We start from the raw sequence: 24,056 nt of genomic DNA, 5'->3' as shown, positions 1-24,056 counted from the left end.
AAAAGTTCGTAGACTTGATAGAAATGACAGGGAAATTCTCAATGAGATCAGAAACATGATTGACACGTTCGACCCAGTTCCCAAGGGAGTACGAGGTATGTTTATTGAACAATTGAATTAATCTAAAATAGATTGATTGGTTGAATTGATTCTTATTGGTTTTATTATACTTTGATGTCCCGAATGTTACAAACGAGTCATAACACATATACTCCACAATGCATGAGTGATACTCAATAAGGACAACAGTAGTATACTGATGTTCGAAACTCATAAATCAATTGAGAAAAAAAAACAAATCGGGTAACAAACTTATACCGAGGGAACGCATCAAATATAACAGGAGAACAACGGCGCAACAGAAACAAAATATTAAAATGTAACACACACAGAAACGAACTAAAATATAACTATGGCCATTTTCCTGACTTTGTACAGGACATTTTGAGAAAACAATGGTTGGTTGAACTTGGTTTTGTAGCATGCCAAACCTCCCGCATAAATAACTCGTGCATGTGCATTACTTCCATAACGCAGTGACAGTACAATCAAAACATAAACTTTAAAAAATATTGATGATGTACAAATTTAGTTATTGACATTGTAACTTGAGGTAAAATATGTCTTTTTACGATTGTGATTAAAATAAATCAAATGTTGCTATCATAATAGATCGTAAAGTAAGGACAAAAGATACAATCACAAACATATCGAAAACCGAGGATATTTCAAACGGAAAGGCCCTTATTAAATGGCAAAATTAAAAGCTCAAACACATCAAACGAGTTGATAAAAACTGTCATATTCTGACTTGGTACAGACATGTTCTTATGTTGAAAATGGTTGAATAAACCTGGATTTAAAGCTAGCTCAAATTGCATTATATTCGATTTCACTATGATGTTTAAACAAAACAAACAGACATGTTAGGCAAACATGTTAAAATAGGGGTACAACAGTCAGAATTGTATAATAAATTTAATTACTATAACACAAACACATATGTAACAAAGAAACATAAAATGGCACAAGGACAAAGCATATAAAAGATACTGTAAACCGTAAATAAAATAGAATTTCAAAAGGACAAATAAAAGACTATAACCTCAATACCAAGATCAATACATCAAGATCATTAAATATTATTTGTGAGGTGCAAACGGACTATTTATCATCAAGGTCTAGTAATGCTGGCGAAATTTGTATATTGCTACTAAGGTGGGATAAATTGATAATTTCAAAATCAAGATCGTCTCTTAAGGACCAAACATTATGTAATTTGATTAAATTTGCCATACATGGCCAAAAGCTGTATACCATCGTAAGGTCTAGTAAAGCCTTCATGAACTAGCTAGAACCCATCGTATGCTTGATATATTCTTAAAACGATGTCGTGTAACCATCGTGAAGGAGTCATATGGCCTGCAGGTAAATATTTGAATGACATATACTTCTTTGTGTTACTGCTGTATGTGGTAACAAACTTGCTTCGGCTGTTAATTTATTGTTAGACAAGTTCTGCACCATCTTCCCACAAAATCAAATTCCATATTCGGAAGTGTTTAAACCTCATTGGAGTTATTCAGATTCTGTATAGTAAATCTTTATCTGAACTTATAGAGAAGATTGTATGTGGGAAATGAGGTGAAATATAGCAAAGCGATATTCAAATCCGTTATCGAAAATAAACCCTCGATATATAAGTATAAAACGTAATATCGCTTTTCAAAACCATGTATATATATTCCATAAATAGACGGATTTTTTATATTAAAAAAATAAGATACTGAAGGGTTATGTGTTATGAAAATTTGTAGGATGTTGTGATTTTATATTATTCAAGTTCAAAAGTTAAAAAAATGTGACCCTATCAGACAACTGTTTTAAACTGTAAAAGAACTTTGTCACTATTACTTTAAAACCAAATGGAAATCTGTATATTCCTTGTACTTATTATAAGGAAATGATTATGTGGATATATTTTATAGCTTATAAGTCTTTTAAATAATATAAGGAGTCATACATGTTACACCCTAAAGTCCGTGGCAAGCAATAATGTATGTGACCTTTTATTTTTCCTAAACTGAGACTGTCCCATAATAACACCGTTATAATTTCTAAATTCATTTTTATTATCTTTGATAATGCTAATGAATGTTATTAGATTCGATTCTAATAATCTGTAATTCTAATTTGTTTTGGTATTACTTAATCGATTTATAACTATTGAACAGCGGTATATTGATTTTGCAAATTGTTAAATCTTTAAAGACGAATTATGCCTGCATAATTAAATTTTGCATTGCAGATGAATGGGACAGAAGTATACTTGAATGGAAAAAAGAAGATGTTGCACAAACAAGAGCAATAAAACGATTAACAGAATTGGTTGAACTACATAATGTTGCATTAGCTGTCGGTCCATCTGGTTGCGGAAAATCTACTGCAATACATTATATTGCCTTGCAGTTAGCTCAAACAAAAAAATACAATATAATTATTGTAGACAATCTTGAAGAGATCAAATTCTTTTACGACCCTGACCGTAAAAATATTGTTGTAATGGAAAATGCTTTTGGCGACGCAACATTTGAAGAAAATAAAGCCATAAAATGGTTTGAAATGACGAAAAATATTAAAGCTATGCTAGACAATAATTGTATTAAAATATTAGCGTCATGCAAAACGCGCTTTTTCCAACACCGAATAGTTAAAACAATTGAATTCTTATCAGAAGCCAGTTGCGACTTTTTAGCAAGAGACTATTGCTTAACAGATGATGAAAGGCTAGATATTGCAAATTTCTATTTAACAGAAAATGAAATTCAACTTCTTAAATCATCAAACGTTTTATCAGAATTTGACTTTTTCCCCTTACTTTGTCAACATTATTCTCGCCTGAAGTCTGGTAGCGTAGTTGAGTTTTTTGCAGATCCAACTGATGCTGTATGCGCTGATTTATCGCGTTTAGAACGTTTTGACCAAACCGCATTGGCGACATTATTTCTATTTGTTGTCTATAATAACAATATAGCGGAAAGTCTATTTACTATGAAAATCAAAATCAAGCCAATCCTTGAAAACATTACAGATCATTTTGAGTTGAAATCAATTTTTTCAATTCAAGGTGTAAAAAATGAAATGGAAAGACTAAACAACTCATATATTAGAAAATTAAACACACAATACTCAATGCACGAAAAAATATTTGAAATTTATGTTTTCTTTTTTGGTAGTAAAATGATTGACCTAACGATCGATTTTGCACACCGAGATATAATACGTGATCGTTTCGTTATTAAAGGTTTATCAGGAGATGTTGTCAAGAATGAAATTGTTGTCGAACTTCCGTTGGAAAAAGAAAAGAAATATTTTGACAGATTAAAAAAAGACATAGACCAAGGTTTTATAAATCATGTTTTCGCAAACCGAAACTTAAAAGATTCATCTTTCCGTTCTGACTTCATAACGCAGATAATTGGGAAGGATACTATTGATTCGTTATCAGATAAAATGTTATTTTCATTGGTGATGACTATGTTGGATCAACATTTCTATGACATTGTAGCTATTCTCCTGACAAAAGAAATACAATTAGATCAATTATATTGGGATGGTGAGACAGCTCTATTTAAAGCTGCTAAAGCAGGATGCTCTGAAGTCGTGCAAGCACTGCTTAAACAAAACACAGATCCAAATTATCATGCTTGTTTTAATTGGCTTAACAGTTTTGAAAAAGCATATCCTCATCTTACAGTTAACAACATTTTTCGTAACATTGACACCTCTCGGAAAAATTATCTTCCTAATCTTAAGTTTTTGAGTTTTCCCTATAAAAACATTTTTCCATTTAATTCCGAACCATACAGTAAAATAAAGTCAAGCTTTGATATTGTTCAATCGTTCCTTGACGATATGTACTGCAACACACAGTCTCAGATAAACCGAATCGAACCGTACAGAATATCGCCACTTCATATCGCTGCTCAGAGAGGAAATACAGATATAGTAAACTTACTATTAATCCATAATGCTTTACCTGATTATGAAAATTACTGTCCCAAAATAGCATCACCCTTGTTGACAGCCTCAAGTAAAGGCTACACTGATATTGTACAGTTATTATTAAAGAATACACCTAACTCTGATGTAACTGAGTTAAGAAAAACGAAACCCTACCTAATTGAAATTAGTCGGTTAAATTTAGAGAGTTGTTTGTTTGTAGCCGTTGAGAAAGGTTATCATAAAGTTGTTAAGTTACTGTTGAAATATAAAACGGATTGTTTTAAATGCCATGATCTTTCATTGATACAAACGCCATATTCTAAATTTGAAAAGCATTTGGTTTGGAATATGGTTGCTATTGCTATTGTTCGAGGTCACGATAAAATTGTGCTGCTGCTTTTAGAAAATGATTATAATTCAAATTTTAGCAACGTTAAAGATGTATCGATTCTAAATAAAGCTATATGTGATGGTAAGACTAAGATAGTAAAGTTGTTATTAGAACATAATTTTAATCCTAATATACATGATGACTTGGAATCACCTTTGGGAAGGGCGGTAAGCCTTGGTAAAGTTAAGATCGTAAAATTATTGTTAGAACATAAAAGTAATCCAAATAGGTGTGATTATATGGACAAGTCACCACTGTACAAAGCTTCATGGGGAGGCCATACTGAAATTGTCAAGTTACTTCTAGAACACAACAGCGATGTGCATTTTACTGATAGGGGCGGTACATCTCTTTTGCATGTTGCTGCATATCAAGGTCATATTGAGATTGTAAAATTGTTGTTACAACATAAAATTGATATAAATCGAGGTAATTATGACCATAAATCACCCCTGTTTATTGCCACAGAGTATGGTCAGAAAGAAATTGTAGCATTATTGTTAATGTATAAATGTAATCCAAACATATGTGATGATAGCAGTATATCTCCTTTACTTATGGCAACAATGAAAGGCAACAATGAGCTGGTGAAATTATTATTAGAGTATAAAAGTGATCCTAATATATGTGATATTATGAACACATCCCCTTTACTTATGGCAACAATGAAAGGTAATAGTGACCTCGTTAAATTATTATTAGAGTATAAAAGTGATCCTAACATATGTCATAAAAAAAAAGAATCACCTTTGTCTGCTGCGGAAAAATTTGTAGAGAAATTGTTAGAACGAAATTCTGATCAAAATGGATTTATCAAAGATAATGAATCGCCACTGTTGGCAGCGTCATCTAAGGGTCATACTGAGATCGTAAAACTATTATTAGACTATAATAGTGATTGTAATGCATGTAACCAAGACAATGAATCACCTGTGTATGTTGCATCACGACAAGGGTATATTGAAATTGTCAAGTTATTGTTAGATCATAGTGTTGATCCTTTTTTATGTAACAAAGATAAGGAGTCGCCTCTCCAAGTAGCTTCGCGTAGAAATCATATAGAAATTGTTCATTTATTAAAGAATTACGAAAGTGTATATATTCGTCATCATGACTCTACTTAGTCGTTTTAACTCACGAAAGAAATACATTGTAAAATATGAATCATGGTACATGTACACTCAAATTTTGAAAAGGGTAGTATCATTTGTGTGGTGTTTAATGTGTATGCTTTTTATTTCAATAAATGTCAAAAACTATATTTCAATTTGTTTCTCTTTTTCAAGTTTCATGAACGTTTGATAATACATTTCCTTTGATTATTATGATTTGTATCACATAACGCAAAGATTTACAGTGCTTTGGAGAAAGAAAAAAACAACAATGAATGTGAAGTTAGCGGCCGGTTCGTTGTTCGATATTCGATATTCAACCAGCTGTTAGCAGTCGGTTCAATATTCGTGTTTAGTTGAAAATTTAAAAAAAGAAATATATTTGATACCATATAAAGCATGATTTTTATAGTCGAAAGAAGTGAAAAGATAGTAAGGAATCGTTTTACGACCCTCATAAGTTATCTTAAACTCTCGTTGTCCTCGAATGTAACCTCTTAATAATGCTTATGTAAGTTGTATATTACTCTTAATGTTAAAAAGATTTTATCATTAAACGACATCAAAACTGAAACAAAAAACGATCACTCTAGAAACATTTAAGATATAAATATAAATATATATGAAGAGCCCCCCTCTCCCAAAAAAAGAGAATATTGGCATATTACTGCAACAAATTGTCAAAATTCCTGGACAAAGGGCACAGGGCAATGATGAGAGCATTATTAATTATATAATACGATTTCCTACGTATCTTATCAGTCCTCTTTACTATGAAAATCATGTTTTTAATTTTATCGAGTTTTTAACATTTTTTTTTATTTTCAACAAAACATTTTGAATATCGAACCGACTGCTAGAAGCCGGTTGGATATTGACTATCTAAAATTGAATAACGAACCGTTTGCTAACTACACATACATAAAACAAACTGAAGAAAAAAAAATCATATTCGAAGTTTTAAATGTCAATGAAAACACCTATACAATATAAAATTACACAAATTATAAAAAAGTAGAAGTTTTGTATACGTTATCCCGCTGCACACACACAAAAATCCAGACAAAGATAAAAGGTCAACAAACAGGCTACTACAATCTTTAAAATCATATTTTGCTTATAAAATGCGGATGGCATCAAATGTAAATTCAAACTCATCAGTCGAAGATTAACTAGTAATGACATGGCAAAACAAGAAAAACCACAAAATGACATCCAAAAATTTACAAAACTCTATAAAAAAACTGAATACCGAGCACAAAAACCTCAAACAAACCAGGACTATCTCAGATTTATCATTTATTCTATAATCTCCAAATTACACAACACTTTAAGATACGTTTGACAAAATACACCAACCGATTACATTTTATTCAATCGAATTAACTTCATACGCCATCAGCCAAGATAAAAGTCACAACAAAACAAAAGTCACCAATTGTTTCGGCCAGTAATTACAAAAATATATGCATGAGTAGTATGTCTACTGATGTATTGTTCTCATGTTCACGAAATTAAACGCTAAATTGAATATTGATACTTTTTGTTTTCGTAGAATAATGTTTTGTTTAAAATTGAGTATATGCTAAGATTTAAGACAAAATAAACGATCGGAAAAAGCCAAGGTTGAATGCAAAGTTCACTGTTCGAATAAGAATTTGATTACTTTAAACAGTTTCAGAGGCTACAAATTACATAATAGATATGATCTATTATGTGTTCGTATTGCTTTACTGGCTGCAATTTTTTTTTAAATCCAATTCATAACAATCTCAAGCTACCATTTACTTTTCATATAATATAGGATGTGGTAAGAGTGTTAATGTGAGAACTATCCACCAAATGGAATTCAATTTAGCTACTTTTGGTAAACGTGAGAAATTATGCAAAGAGAAACCTCAACCCGTCCAGTTAGTTTTTAAGGGTCTGTCCCGATAAGACAAACGTGAAACAATTCAAACAAAATCCTACGTGCCGGTTATAACATAATAGCATACAACGGCAACTACTGCATTTCAGGATTCTGATTTGGGATCGGCGCGTATAGATTATGGCAGACTTAAACTTCTCCGTCCATAGACAGAAGTGTAAAAGGGGGACGAAAGATACCAAATGGACAGTTCAACTCATCGATTGAAAACAAACTGACAACGCCATTTCTAAACAAAGACAAACAGACAAATAATAGTACAGAATACACAACATAGAAAGTATAAGACTAAGCAACACGAACCCCAACAAACACTGAGGGTGATCTCAAGTGCTCCGGAAGGGTAAGCTGATCCTGCTCCACATGTGCCACCCGTCGTGTTGCTTATGTTATCAAAAATCTGGTACGTAGTCTTATTTGGTAGGTCAAATTCGTGAAAAGGGAAGGGTATTGTAGTTACGACATAAGAAACATATCCGATATCATCTGTGGAACGGTTATTCCAAAACGGTCAACCAACTCGTGATGACTTCTAAGTAATGATTTCAAATTCACAATTTGGAACACTTAATTTAATAGCTTCCTTGTGAGCACCAATCCTCTATCAAGAAAATCATAATAGGAAACACAAACCCGGGAATATCGAATCAATTTGGTGTGTCTGCGCTGCTTGAACTTTGCTACATAGAAAGTTCACAATCGGGAAGCTGACATCATTAGTTTTTTCGTAAAGCTTTGTTTTAACCGACCCTCATTATCAATCTGTTGTATCCTTTATCTCTAGTTCGATGGGATATATTCATTTAACATAGTCACCAAGTGTTGTTCCTGTATGAAGACAACCTTAAATAAACAAGTCGGTAAGAAGAGGAGTGCAATTGGTTCCCATCGGAATTCCGAAAATCTGTTGAAAAACATGTCCTCTTAACGTAACAAATATGTTGTCGATCAAGAAATCAATCATCTTGATAATGTTAGTTTCAGAGAAGTTTTTAGTCCGGCTTAGATTGCTGATAAAATAGATGTTAATAATTTAGAAAGAGGTTTCATGGAGCACTCACTACAAACCAGTAAAAGTCTGAAATAGTCTATCAATAAAGGCAACAGTAGTATACCGCTGTTCTAAACTCATAAATTGATTTGAAAAAAAATCCGGGTAAGAAACTAAAACTGAGGGAAACGCATTTAATATAAGAAGAGAACAGCGACACAACAGAAACACAATATTAATATGTAACACACACAGAAACGAACCATAATATAACAATCGCCATTTTCCTGACTTGGTACAGAATATTTTAAGAAAGAAATGGTGGGTTGAACCTGGTTTTGTGATATGCCAAACCTCCCGCTTTTATAGCAATGTTAAATATAAAATTAAAATGACAACATTACATGCAAGGACTACAATGCAAATAAATGGGAGAACATATAGGACAGAGAAACACACGAATAATAGCTAACAAAAGGTATGGGGTTTAAAATTTAATATGTCAGACGTGTGTTTCATACACACAAGACTAACCAGTTACGCTCAGATGAAACAAGTTCGAAAGCCAAACAGTTGAAGAGCACTGAGGACCAAAAGTTCCAAAAAGTTGTGCCAAATGTCTGTACTCGATTGAACTGTTTTTTACTCGATCATTATGATTTGGTCTGAATTTTACTAGACATTATTTGACCCTAGTCTTAACAATGCTGGACTGTAGTGATGTGTACTTGACCCTTATCTTTATCATTGTAAAATAGTCTGAACTTTTACTCGACCAGTCTCAACCAGTCTTAACCCGTTCTCGACTTTTTTTCGTCAGTCTTAACAATACTTGACCAAAGGTCTGAACTATACTCGACCATTCTGACCATACTTATCCAACTAACCTCTACTTTGTTTTAATTTAAACTGTTAGAGCGGATTCCAATGAGTGTGTAACCAAATGTTATGTCTTTGGTTAGCTTGCTTGTTGGCTAAACCGCGAAGTCATGGTAAGGCTAGGTAATCTATCCCACTTCAAGAATAGACTAGTCCGACAGAAACTCAATCAATCTGTCTGTTCGATCTGTCTGTTGGACTATACTACTTCGAAACGAGGGTAGTCTACCTGACATAATAATGACTTCACGGTTAAGCTAACAAGCAAGCTTATCAACGGCATTACCTTTCGCTACACACTCAATGGAATCAGCTGTAAAATATATTTCTTTTTAACTGAAATGACTGATATGACAACAGCTATAATAAGATAAAGCTGCATATAAAAACAGATTTGGATTTTCTTGCAGGATTTTTCAAATTTATCAAATAGAGATAGTTAAATCCTACTTTCTTATATACTAATCTTCTAATACTTATTTTAAAGTTTTAGAGATTTATTAAAAAATATATTTCTTTTATAAAAATCACATACTGGGGGTAGCCAAATCTTATTAAAGTGCTTCTTGTTTCGTGAGTGTTCTTTTTAATCTAGATATTCCTAAATTCCTAAATAGAAACTAAATAGGTCAGTTTCATGGTTACATACACTTAATGTATAATTGTCTTTTAAAAAAGATAACAACAGCCGACAAAATCACTTATTTGTTTAATCTTATTTTAGAAATATAACTATCATTGTTAATTAGGATAAGTATATTATAATATTTAAAAACAAAAAATGAAAAAAGAATAAAAAATTAATTAAAGTGATAGAATTGTTCTGATTAGTTGTGAAGTAAATATATGAGTGTATTTCTTTCTAACCTCAATTTTGTAAACGTTGTGTGGCGTGTGTTATTGTTTTCTATACGGTACAAAAGTAGAAACAAATACATCATTTACCCTGTTTCAACTGTTAATAATGCGTGCTCATGTTATTAATAAAAAAACTTATTACGCAGTTTTAATTCAATGCGGTTCTTTGAATCAACATAGTAATATAAAGAATTAACACCGGTTTTTTCAATTTCAATGTATAATAGTTTGTTGCTTAATACTTAAGATTATACAGTGTTTCGTGATTTGTTTATACTATTAAAGCATGGGTCCCTTTTCCCAACTATTGCCTTGATTCAGCAAGTTATTCTTTTATACATGTTAAGTTTATACGTTATGAAAGGCACAAAGGCGAATATGTTTACCGTTTCACAAATGATATCGGATATGTTCCCTACGTCGTAACTACAATCCCCTTCCCTTTCATGAATTTGACCTATCGAATTAGACTATTTACCGGATTTGTAATCACATAAGCAACACGACGGGTGCCGCATGTGGAGCAGGATCTGCTTACCCTTCCGGAACACCTGAGATCACCCCTAGTTTTTGGTGGGGTTTGTGTTGTTTATTCTTTAGTTTTCTATGTTGTGTCATGTGTACTATTGTTTTTCTGTTCGTCTTTTTCATTTTTAGCCATGGCGTTGTCAGTTTGTTTTAGATTTATGAGTTTGACTGTCCCTTTGGTATCTTTCGTCCCTCTTTTATTTGCCTTTTTGCAGAATGTTCCAATGTTTTCTTATAATTTTACTGAAATTCAAGGTTGAAGTTAGAAAAAAATGTAGCGTTTGTATTCACAAACAATAAACGACAAAATTAAGAAGCATTTTTAGCGAGTGTATACTTTGCAAACGTATGTAAGAAACCAATGATTATAACATGTGCGCGTTTTGCATCGTTTGTGTTAGAAAGAAATGCATTCTTAAACCTCCTGCTCGGGTCTAACTCATTAAACAAATCACACCTGGTTAAAGAGTATTAAATTCAAAATAACATTCATCCAAAATTGTTAAATTGAAATCACAAGGCCTTTTGAATTCACTAGATCAGTAAAACAGGAGTTCAAGAAAAACTCACTTGTACTGGTGTAATTAAACTTACATTCTCCCTCATGAATTTGTCCGAATTTAAAACATTTCTATACTAAATACATGGCTAAATAAGAGACAAGTCATAATTTAGGTTTGTTTGCTCGCAGTAACTTTCTTATTTTCTCAGCGAAACAACATTTAATATCTTGTAAACATTTTACAAATTACAAAAATATACCACAATTCCATCTACATACATTCACAATGTCCTCTAAATACATATCAATACAAACATAACTGTAATATATTATGCAGAGCTTAACGTTAACTTCGTCTATCAAAGTTACTCGAGCACATCGATAATAATCAAACGTAATCAGGACTTATATATGCCTATAAAACCCCACCCGTACTACCGCCTTCGAAATATTCATGCAGAAAACAACAGTAACATCAGACCACTTCTGATCTACATACTAGCCAAACGTGTACCACAAGTCTAAAGATAGAAATAGAATAGGGAAATTCCAAATATAACGGAATAGAAATAAATTTAAATTCTCCCTCATGAATTTGTCCGAATTTAAAACATTTCTATACTAAATACATGGCTAAATAAGAGACAAGTCATAATTTAGGTTTGTTTGCTCGCAGTAACTTCGATAAAACAAAGGAATAAATAATTCGAGAACTATATGCCAAGATTCAAGGAAACAGCCATTTGAGATTTTAAATTGTCTTTAATATACCAATCTTTGGCTTTATCAGAAGCCCATCTACCGTGGACTTTAAGTAACCTATCAGAGACTCCTCTATTAGCCCCCGTAGAAGCGCCACCACTTCTCAAACTATGAAGCCCAAACTTAAGCTTATCTAAACCAATATCTGATAAACTCTCTAACAAAATTTCTCTCGCTCTGGTATAGGACAATGGACTATTTACATTACATAATTTATAAACATCTTTCGATTTCATAAAAGACAGTGCTCTGAAAATATAGCTATCAGAATTTTTACTCAATTCAGCTAAATTGATATACTTATTTAACCAAAAAACTGGACATAAATCTGTACCTGTTGCAGCTATAACAACAGAATTACCCCTTCTGTATAAATCAATTTTGCTTTTATCAATGCGAATTTTAACATGACTGACTTGAAACTCAATATTATTCATCTTAGTGTTAGCCAATTCACTATACTTCAAAAATCCAGAAAATCCTAACAGAAATAATACTACTACACGCAATTTTTTGAGATTATTATGATCTCCGAACTTCAAAACAATTTTCCTTAATATATCTGGCGTAATAGGTTCTTTTTTTTTATAGGTTTACTTAGCAATCTCCTTCCTCCTTCATAAATAAGACCAAGGAATTTGTCTGAACAAGGATTATGTTTGAAATTAAAGTCATGAAACCATTTTATTGAATAAAAACTTGCATCTAAAATCGCAACACTGGATCCCTGTTGAATGAGTCCACCTATATACATAGAAATCGTAGTAGTTGTCGCTGGTAAACACTCAAGTGAACATGAAACACACCATTTTTCAAACTTTTTAAAATAGCACTTGTATTTCTTAATTGTAGAATTTGATCTAGACGATTCGACAAAAGAGGGTAAATCTCGTATGATACTGGCAAATCTTGAATCATTGGCATAACACTCAAATTGTTTCCATTGATCTGTAAAATAAATATAATAATGAATACCAAGTAATAACTATAAACAAAGTAAATATAATTAACATTACTACTATAAATGAATGCGGCATTTCCCTCGCAAACAACCCAGTGCGGCATTTCCCTCGCAAACAAATGAATGCGGGATTTCCCTCGCAAACAAATGAGTGCGGCATTTTCCTCGCAAACAAATGAATGCGGCATTTTCCTCGCACACTTACTGTGGCATTCAACCTCACAGTATTTAAAAAAGTCATATACTTATATATATACAGTGGCATTAACCCTCACTGTATTCATAAACAATTAATCAACAATGTTAACAATGACATATCTAATTGTTGCAGTTAAAACATCACAATGTTAAATTTAACGTTCTTTCGAATATAGTCTCATATCTGATAACTGCGGCAAATAACCATCGCAGAAAACTAAATCAACTACAGTCTGTATACACATGTACAACATTCAATGCATAAATCTCAATACTTCGAGAAATCCAACAACAAAACATATACATTACTGTTAAAAGGTCTCTGTGCAAATATACTATTTTCTTGTGAACCTTTTGTAAAAAAGTTCATAGGTTTTACATACTCTCTAAAGAATATAACAAAAGATTTAAATCTGTCTGAAAACCTATTCACTAAGATAGGCCAAAATAACGCTGATGGCCATTTAGGTACAACTAAAGTGCCTTTAGCTTTACATAATCGCATGTGATTTAAACACTTGCTAACTAAACAAACTGGTGGAACTAACCAGTAATTATGAGCAGACCAATCATATGCGAAAGCATCAACCCCGGAAGTATCCGGTGAATAATATCTAGAGTTAAAATAGTCTACTTTTTTGTTTTTCGAAACTGCAAAACGATCGCATGTGAATGGTCCCCATAATTTATCAAAATATATAAAAATTTGATAGGAAACACCCCAATCGTCATAATCAAAAATTTTGCTCAGATAATCTGCATAATTATTTTTATTTCTAGGTATCCATTCAACATCCAAGAAAATATTATGTGACAAACAAATATGAAATAAGCTTAAAGCAATGTCTTGTAATTCTACTTTCATGCTACCCTTTTTAACAATCTGTACTACATTTTGGTTATCTGTATAAAGTTTAACAAATTTTCCTGTTAAATCAGATTTAAAAGAAGAAATATTCTTTTCTACAGTTTTCAATTCTCTCCATGTAGAACTTTTGCTTCTGTCATGACCATCAAACATAAAATGTACAATTTTGTTATCATTCATTATAAACCCTGCTCCGGCATACTGACTAGCGTCAGTGAAAATTACACGCTGTGGTATTCTATTTATAGGTACCATGCGTTGGAAAGATAATGACTCGCATTCAAAATACCAAAATTTTAGTTCCTTCAAAATGTTGTCATTTATAGGGATGACATCGTCCCATGCAGATCTACAACAGACTAGCATATGCATATGCTTCGTCATCATTTGACAAACGTTACCAAGAGCAGGAATCATAGAAATGATTTTTCCACATATTTTAGCAATACATCTATAAGTCAAAATAGTTTTGCCATCTACTATGCTCGATATTACCAGCTTTAAAGCAAATAATTTTTTAAGCGATATTTCTAAAGTACAATCTTTAAAGTTCCAAACAAAACCTAACCAATCAATATTTTGTACTGGTTCCCAGACACTCTTTTCTGTATTAGCAATAAAACCGGAAAGCAGTAAATCATTTTTTACTGTTTTCGATAATTCAAAACATGTATCAAAATTTTCTGCTGTACCCATACCATCATCTAAATAAACCACCATGGGAAATCCTAAAGATCTCCAGTATTTAACTAACACACGTACTGTCTTGGTAAATATATGACCAGCTGATGAAAGTCCAAAAGGCAAAACCGAAAAAGTAAAATAACGCACTGTATCACCATATTGCCAAGAAAATCCTAAATATTTTTGATGATCAGGGTGAATTTCTATATGGTGATAACCAGACTTTAAATCAAATTTAAACCCAAAACCGCTAAAATTTACAAATGTCATAGCTTCTTTAACCCCTTCAAATTTAACTTTTTGTTTCTCGACAAATTTATTAACATGTCTCAAATCTAAGACTAATCTTTCTTTACCCGTACTATTTACCGACACAGTAAGTGGATTAACGACAAATGGTCGATTTACTTCTTTTATACATTCTTTAGTTAAAAGTTCTTCAATAGAATTTTCCACAAATTCTGAGTGTTTTAACGCGGATCTATTATTACTTAGAAAAATAGTCGGTGGTTCACTCAGAAAAGGAATTCTATAACCAAAATTAATAACGTTCATTATAAAATCATTAGCGTTAAGTACATTTTTCCAAAACAATGCATGTTTTCTTAAATTTCCTTTCACATTTATAAGATTTTGACCAGATTTTTTCTCATACTTGTTAACAAATTGAAATCAATACTCAACTTCATCTATGTCTGTATCTGTTTTGTTACTGGGTCTTTCCTGTGTTCTGTTCCTGGAACTTTGTTGCACCAACTGTCGCTGTAGGAATCCTTTTTTGGGGGCAGTTCCTTGCAAAGTGCCCGGGCTGGTTACAATAGAAACACTTGTAACTTTCTGACTTGCCTGCTTTGGAGAACTCGGTATCACTGACTTGGCCAAGGCCACGAAAAAAACCTCTTAGAATTGAATTCTCCTTTTCCGGAACCACTATTGGAAGATTCTGGTTTACTGTACGGCTTAGAACTTCTTTTACGAGAAGCCCTGGAAATAGCAGCACGCAAATCACTAGCATCTTCTTTATTGTCGGCCAACGGACTATCCAGGTATTCTTTAACCGTGTCCCATCCATGCTTGTCGGCTATCTTTAGAATTTTGTTACGCTTACGGATGATTTCCTTTTCCTGGGAAATGATTTCACTAACTTCGGAAGCGTTTCCAAGCTTTATACAACTTTCAACGGCAGCAAGCCTCTCCAGACGCTCGGTATTAAACGAATATTGCACTTTAATTCCCTCACTATGGAATACAAATTCTGATTGATCGACACCGGTTGCTTTAACACTTTTTCCTAAACGAGCTTCGAAATGATTAATCAAGGAATGTTTTTGCTTCTCTAAAGCATTGTTTAAAGCTAAAGAAAAAAGCGAAATAGCTCCGTCCGTACTTAACTCTGTTTCGTTACTATTTTCAGCATGTTGAGTAGTAGCACGGCGTTCATCATGGTCGGAGCCTTCCTCGGACATACTATGCAGAGCTTAACGTTAACTTCGTCTATCAAAGTTACTCGAGCACATCGATAATAATCAAACGTAATCAGGACTTATATATGCCTATAAAACCCCACCCGTACTACCGCCTTCGAAATATTCGTGCAGAAAACAACAGTAACATCAGACCACTTCTGATTTACATACTAGCCAAACGTGTACCACAAGTCTAAAGATAGAAATAGAATAGGGAAATTCCAAATATAACGGAATAGAAATAAATCGTATTAAACTGCTTCTTACGAAAGCCTTATCGGGTAACACAACAAATATATGTATCTCGTAGTTACGATAAAACTATTACGTAATTACGAGATAATTATCGCGTTATTACGAGTAAACTATCTCATAATTACGACATGATTATCGCGAAACTACAAAAAAAATATCGAGTAATTACAAGATAATTATCGCAAAATAACGAGTAAACTATCACGTAAATTTAACGAGATAAGATTGTTATCTCTTCATTACGATATTATCATCGCGTTATTATTAGAAAGCTATCGTGTTATTACGAAATAAGACGTTTTTTTATCTCGTCATTACGAGAAAACTACCGCGTAATTAAGAGATTAGTTTTTTAGATCATCACCGCAAAATTACGAGAAAACCATCCCGTAATAACGCGATTATCATTATGTTATCTCGTAATTACGAGATAATTGTCGCGTAATAACGAGAAAACAATCTCGTTTTCACGAGAAAACTATCTGGTAATTACGAGATAAAAATGCATTGGGCTAAGTAGATTAAGAGGAAAAGAATTTGGTTGAATATTACCAAAATTTACGAAAAATAGCGAAAATTTACTTTTTTGCAGATCTGACTTAATGAGCAATAATTCCTAAAGGAGTTAATTGACAGTTTTTGTCATTTGACACGTTTGCAGATCTAAATTGGCTGAACATTTTTGCTGCTACAGTGTATATCTATCTATTATAGTATTCAAGATAATAACTAAAAATTGAAAAACAATCATCAAAATTACCAATTAAGAGGACGCATCCCAACCACGGGAAGACTTGAAATGTTTATTCTGTCATTTTTGCTCTAAATCCTTTAGTTTCAGAGATGTAAACCATTAACTACACTTACCCCTCCCCCTGTTCTATTTTAGCCTTGATGGCCATCTTGGTTAATGAGCGGGGTCTTTGGATACATTTTTTAACTAGAAACCCTATGAACGATTAAGACAAAGTTTGATTCAATTTGGCCAAGTGGTTTCAGAGGAGAATATTTTTGTAAAAGATAACAAACGACGACGAACGACGAACGCCAAGTGATGAAAAAAGATCACTGGATCCTTCGGGTCAGGTGAGCTAATAAAAACGGGCGTTTCATCAGTTGCCCTGTAATCTTAACTCGTAATTATGCGATAGTTTTCTCGTAATTATTCGATAAAAAAGATAAGGTCTAGGTTGGTTTAGTCTTGGTCTAGGATGGTTCAGACTAGGTCGAGTATGGTTAAGAATAGGTCGAATATGGTTCAGACTAGGTCAAGTATGGTTCAGACTAGGTTGAGCATGGTCAGACACATTCAAAATGGTTAAGTACTGGTCTAGTACAAGTTCAGACTATTATTAAAGTATGGTTCAGACTACAGTTGAGTATTATAAAGTTAATTTCAGACCAATTCAGACTGGTCGAGTAAAAATCAGTTCAGGCGATTACAGATATAGGCCATTTCAGACCTTGACTGGTTTGTTGTGACTTGTATACAATGTGCAATATACCGTTGTTTATAATGACACTTATGTAGGTAAGGTATACAATACTGCGATGGAAGATCCAGTTCTTCATCTTTTATTGAAATTCCAAAGGAACATAGAACAGAACTATTATTATTCAGGATTTTCTATTTGGTACGTGTCGTGAGGGCATATGTTGAGTTTCCAAAAGATTGTCTATACCTGATTAATTTTTTAGCAAGTTATAAACTTATATTTACCAACAGAAACGATGTTGTTTTGGGTCTTTATCTGCGGGAACAACAACATATTTGTCATGGAGGCAGGACGACTGTTCTGCAACATTTGGGTTTTAAATAATTACCGCAGCGTGGGTGTTGAAAGGACCATTTAGAAACTAAATTCGTATTTGTATCAACGACCTCACAGCCTAAGTACATTCGGAAATAGTATCTACATCTTCTTTCCCATGATTAGGTATTACCTGGCATAATTCTCGACTGAATCCATCAGTATTTATAAGTTGTATCTCCGATTGATGGATTTATGCTTATGCTATTTCGGAACTTTTGAAAAAAAACTTCGCAGGAAAGTGTTATTGACCATGTTAAGGTCTCCGGTAATAACGTGGCCAGTCGGAAAATTGGGAACTAACACAGGTGCAATCAGTAGGTTTAGAGTTGAAGTCGTCAATGTTAAGATCCTGCAAAACGTGTTTGTAATTGAAAATTTTAGTTTTCAGGTTTCAGAAATTATTGGTACATACTTATCTTTAAAATACGGAGGTATTTTCAACACAACAAATTTATAATGAAGAATATTGCCTTAGTTGACGCCATCGAGACCTTTGTTGACAAAGGAAAGTTTAAGAAAAGATCTTTTCTCTTTTCGTCTGTTCCAATGCGAACTGGTTTGAAAAGTCTGTGACTTGCAATAACCGAAATGATAGCTGTAAGTTCGAATGAGTATTTGTAACAGTGGTTTCCAAACATATATTGAACAGAGATTGAAGTTTGGAAAGAGGTAATGATAAAGTTTCGTGCGAATGTGATAAATACCTAACGGCGTTTGTATAAATGACGGCAAGTCATTAATAGAGACATCATGCTAAGTATACGATTTAGATGACGATGATCATGACTGCGTCTACGTCAAGAAGTAGAGTTGAAGCACATTCACCGAGCTACTGGAAGGACTAGATATAATACCTATACTATCAATTTTGTCATTGCAACCATATATTGTCGCAGCTCCAACTTGTCGAATCCAGTAGTCCTCCTTTTGTCTATGCGGAGGCGTTGCAAGTTGAAGATTGTTAGTCTTGTGGTATATTTTTTTCGATGATACGAACTGTCATAGAAACGATGGAATGATCAGGCTGATTCAAATGCTGGTACAGAATGTCATTTGCATAGTGGTTGATATCTGATTTATGGCTGCACGTTTGTTTAGCTGCCTTTCGTTTCGTAAACAAACCAAAACAAAGGTTACACTCTAATCCGTAGGCGAAATTTATAGATTTACAATTTAGATCATCGTAATTTCTAGTAAAATGAGACTTTTAAGTTAAATTCCTAGTGAATTGTGTAACAGTACTACATAAGAACAAACTGAAAAAACTAGTTCAAAAGGGCAAGCATAATCAGATTGGCACAAGGCATAAAAGCAAGGAGAATAAAGGCTAAAGTTAAACAGTACCAATCTGAGAGTACATGCAGTTTGTTGAAAATTGGGTTAAAAGGAAAATAACAACTATAACATGATTAATGGCGTTCATGTCACAGAGAGTTTCATAAAATCTTACATAGGATCATACTGGAATTGTTTTTATCGTACAACACCTTTGATGATGATTATTTTACCTTTATGCCAAAATAAGAATGTCCATTGTCAAAAGCTGTTTAGTAGAATATACAATAGTAATAAAATATACCTATATCATTTAAGAATTTTAAAATGAGATGTACTTAAGAAAAAAAAGAACCCAGAGGAAACGATCCGTAACGTCCATACAATAATTATTTCCTCTGAAGTCTCGATATAGAGAGAGTTAATCACTCTTTACACTACATGGATGTGTACTGATTGACACTTTAGTCTTGGAGAACACGATTCATTAATGAGTTGTAATTGGCTAATTGGCTTTGAACTAGCTTTCTGTAACTGCAAGTACCCTTATTTCGGTGGTTTGTTTCTTTTATTTTATGTTACTTGTTTTTGTGACTCGTACCAGTATTTTGAGTCAAGCAGATTGCTACAGATTGTGACTGTGTGTTCTAATGATGCGCTGTTACACCGTACCACTTTCCAGTTATGTGTAGTGATGAGTGCTCACAAATATGGTTAAAGCGCCACATTTTGTTAATGTCTATCCAAAGTCAGGAGCATGTAGTTCAGTCGTTGACGTTGGTTTACTTGACTTAATCGACTTCGTTAAAAAAAGGGCATATGGTAACTACAGTAGCTTTCCATCTTTTCCCGTCCTAGGCTAGTTTCTTTGCTTCATCCATTTTTTTCCCAATTTTCTATAGATCAGATGTTAGATCTCTGTGCCATGTGGATTTTGGTCGCACTCTTTTACGATTGCTCTGACGATTCCAATCTAAAGCCTGTCTAGTTAATTTGTGCTTTTTTTACATAACATGTGTCCTAGCCATTTCCATCTGCGTGTCGTTTCTAAATGGTTCTTGTCTTGTCCTTTCCCTTAATTCTTTGTTGCTAATGGTGTTTGGTCACTTGATTCCAGTGATATTTCTTAGACACCTGTCCATAAAAACTTGTAATGTTTTAGTGAAGGCAGCTGTTAGTCATCAAGTTTCGGACACATAGAGAAGTAAAGATTTCGCATTTGAGTTGAAGATCCTGATTTTGGTGTTGGTTCAGAGTGATTGGCACCTTCAGACTGGTTAAAGGATAGAAAAGGCTTGTTGATCTTTTCTATTTCGTAATGGGATCTCTTCATATGTTCCTCCTGATGTACTATTTACACTTCTAAGACATGTAAACTATCGGACATCTTCAATTTCAGCATCTCTTACTATGGTTTTGTGAAGTGGGTTTGCGTTTACCTTCATAGCTTTTGTCTTTTGTTTTTCATTTGTGTACAGTCCTACTTGTTTTGAAGTTGTTTCAATTGGTTGCTTGTTTTTTTGAGTCTTAATGGCGATTGGGGAGCTGACAGTTAGTGTTACAAAGTCAAGGTCTTCAAGACATTACTATAATGTCCAATTTAATACCCAGAGGAGTATTGCATGATTTAGACACGAATAGGATTTTTTCAGATATTCCATAATATCTAAGGATGTTAGGGTATGTTGTCAATTCCTCCTGTTTTTTCATTGTTTTAGTTGTTTTATTGCAGCATTTACCTCTGTTTAAGTTATATTCCTGTTTTAATATTCAGGACCTGTCTCCCTTCGATGTTAGGTGGGTGTGTTGGAGGGGTCTGTTTATCACTTCTTCAAAATGATCTATCCATCGTTTAATTGTTCTTCAATTTTGGAAATAACATTGCCTTTCTTATCTTTTACTGGAGAGCATTTGAGTTGGAGCATCTGCCACTGAGTTGTTTTGTTGTGTTATAGAGAGAATTCATGTCTTCTTTGCTACATGCTATATCTGCTTTTTATGCTCGTTGTTCAACAAAGTCTCTTTTATCATGTTTACAGTTCTTTTTCACTTCTTTGTCTTTCTCTCTTTAAAACATAAAATCACAAAAATACTGAACTTAAAGGAAAATCAGTTCGGAAAGTCCATAATCACAAACACATTCATTTGTGTCTGACTCAGAAAATTTATACGTCACATATATGTGTCATTCAATGTACATACAAGCATTGGCAATGTTAGCATGTAGGGTTACAAATCAAAAGTATGTAAGAATAAATTTCAGAAATAAACAGAGGTTTAAAAAAGTCCAAAAGTTATATAGAATTCATAAGCATCCACAAATAGTTAATTCCACTATGCGATTGAATGATTTTGACGTTTTTGGTTCAACGCATTATGTAATTCATAATAGAAATATGTCATAATGACGGGAACTTTAAAAGTGTAGAGGCACGTTTTAAGAACCAAAGAAATACAAAAAGTCGCATATACAAAACAAACCACAAAAAAACGAAAGCCAATACAAACACATTGACGAGATGTATAAGTACCGAGCCACGTCAATCTGATATCACATAAAACCATTCAACAGTAAAAGTAATATTAATAATAGAACAAAGACAAATGAAAGAACAATAAAACATGTTGTTAAGATGATAAACAATAATCATCATACATTGTATTATACATTGTTCATTGTTTATCAAAATAATAATCGGTAAATCTCATGATCCCTCCAAAGAAGGGGTTCGTGTATAGTCTTTAGTTTTCAATGTTATGTCTTGTGTACTTTTACTTGTCTTTGTCTTTTTGTTGTTTAGCCATGGCGTTGTTAGTTTTTCTATCGATGAGTTTGACTGTCCCTCTGGCAGGTTTCTTTCCTCTTTTCTGATTTCTTTTAAATAATCATGTAATTTTGTCCATGTACAAGTAAAAGACCGAATTTAACTACCTGTTTACTGTGTATGTTTTATTACCTCCGTTAAGACTGTCGGTCTAGTTCTAAGAATTGTTCAAATACTTATCAATTATAACATGTTTTCGCCCTTAGTAGACATTTTAATTATCCATTTTTTGTTAATTTATGGTGTTTATATATCTCAACTTGTACGATTCGCTCGTGAATATAACAATGTATTAGATTTTAGCGAGAGAAATTTATGTATTACTGAAAAATTATTACACCAGGGTTTTCGATATCACAAACTGGTCAAAACATTTACTAAATTTTATCACCGGTATAAAGAAATAATTCGTAAATATAACTCAACATGCAGACATCTTATACGTTCAGGTATTTCACATCCAATTTTTTATGGAAATATTCTTTATAAAACACAAAAATGTCAGTATTCTCCTCAGAAACTAACAAAACCTTTAAATAGACTTATAAGAAGAGGATATAGTTACGATACTGTTGTCAGGTCATTGAAGATTGCATATTTTGGCTTAAATATTGATTCACTGATAGGGTCTTTGCATCGGAACTAAACACATTTATTTCTAAAAAACAATTGTTGGCATGACACGGGTTATGTTCTTCTCATATATTTTAGTATGATACTAAACCCCTAATGGGAGGTATTGTGCCTGATATTCATATGATGAAGACATAATCTTTCAATCAGTTTAATTGAGGTCTGGAGCTGGCATGTCAGTTAACTGTTAGTAGTCTGTTGTTATTTATGTATTATTGTCATTTTATTTATTTTCTTTTGTTACATCTTTTGACATCGGACTCGGACTTCTCTGGAACTGAATTTTAATGTGCGTATTGTTATTCTTTTACTTTTCTACATTGGCTACAGGTATAGGGGGAGGGTTGAGATCTCATAAACATGTTAAACCCCGCCGCAATTTTGCGCTTGTCCCAAGTCAGGAGCCTCTGGCCTTTGTTAGTCTTGTATGATTTTAAATTTTAGTTTCTTGTGTATAATTCGGAGTTTAGTATGACGTCCATTATCACTGTACTATTATGCATATTTTTAGGGGCCAGCTGAAGGAAACCTGCGGGAATTCTCGCTACATTGAAGACCCATTGGTTGCCTTCGGCTGTTATCTGCTCTATGGTCGGGTGGTTGTCGCTTTGACATATTCACCATTTCCTTTCTCAATTTTATTTATCACTATATTTAACTTAGCACTATACGCTAGGAAACATCTATCATATTCATGTGACCAGCATTAGACAACGACCCTACCATAGATACATTAGAATGTATCTTTACGTGGGAAAATTAGACTAGAGGCCTATCGAAGCGATTGAGGTTTCTATAATTAGTATCACGAAAGTATATCCATTGTCTAAAGCTATACGAAAACAAATGCCAAAAAAATCAACTTGTTGTCGATAAATGTTTTATTATGAATTTATTTTAATCGTTCATTACATGTACCAATTTCTTTGTATGTTGAAACCTTCCAGATTTCTATTTTTTTCTTGTTTATTAAAGGAAAGTTACTCCCTAATGCCAACAAAAACAACTTGTTAGATTTAAATGTGTGTTTTTTTTTTTAATTTATTTCAATCTTTATTATTCATTCCTTGAATTCCTGTTGAAACCTATCAAATTTCTCCACAATACTGTGTTGTTTTA

The 24,056-nt window shown here is 33.1% G+C and overlaps 1 protein-coding gene across 1 annotated transcript; it reads left to right on the top strand.

The window, feature by feature from the left end:
• The first annotated feature begins 3,852 nt into the window (after window positions 1–3,852).
• LOC139503596 (ankyrin-1-like) lies at window positions 3,853–5,706 on the top strand. The gene has a single exon (XM_071293405.1). It carries the CDS (start codon window positions 3,916–3,918, stop codon window positions 5,518–5,520), a length of 1,605 nt encoding a protein of 534 aa, XP_071149506.1. The 5' UTR covers window positions 3,853–3,915; the 3' UTR covers window positions 5,521–5,706.
• The last annotated feature ends 18,350 nt before the right edge of the window (window positions 5,707–24,056 follow it).

This window comes from Mytilus edulis, chromosome 14 (assembly GCF_963676685.1).
Source record: "Mytilus edulis chromosome 14, xbMytEdul2.2, whole genome shotgun sequence".
NCBI lineage: Eukaryota > Metazoa > Mollusca > Bivalvia > Mytilida > Mytilidae > Mytilus > Mytilus edulis.
Note: the sequence above shows the minus strand (reverse complement) of the source record. Positions and strands in the feature narration are given on the sequence as shown.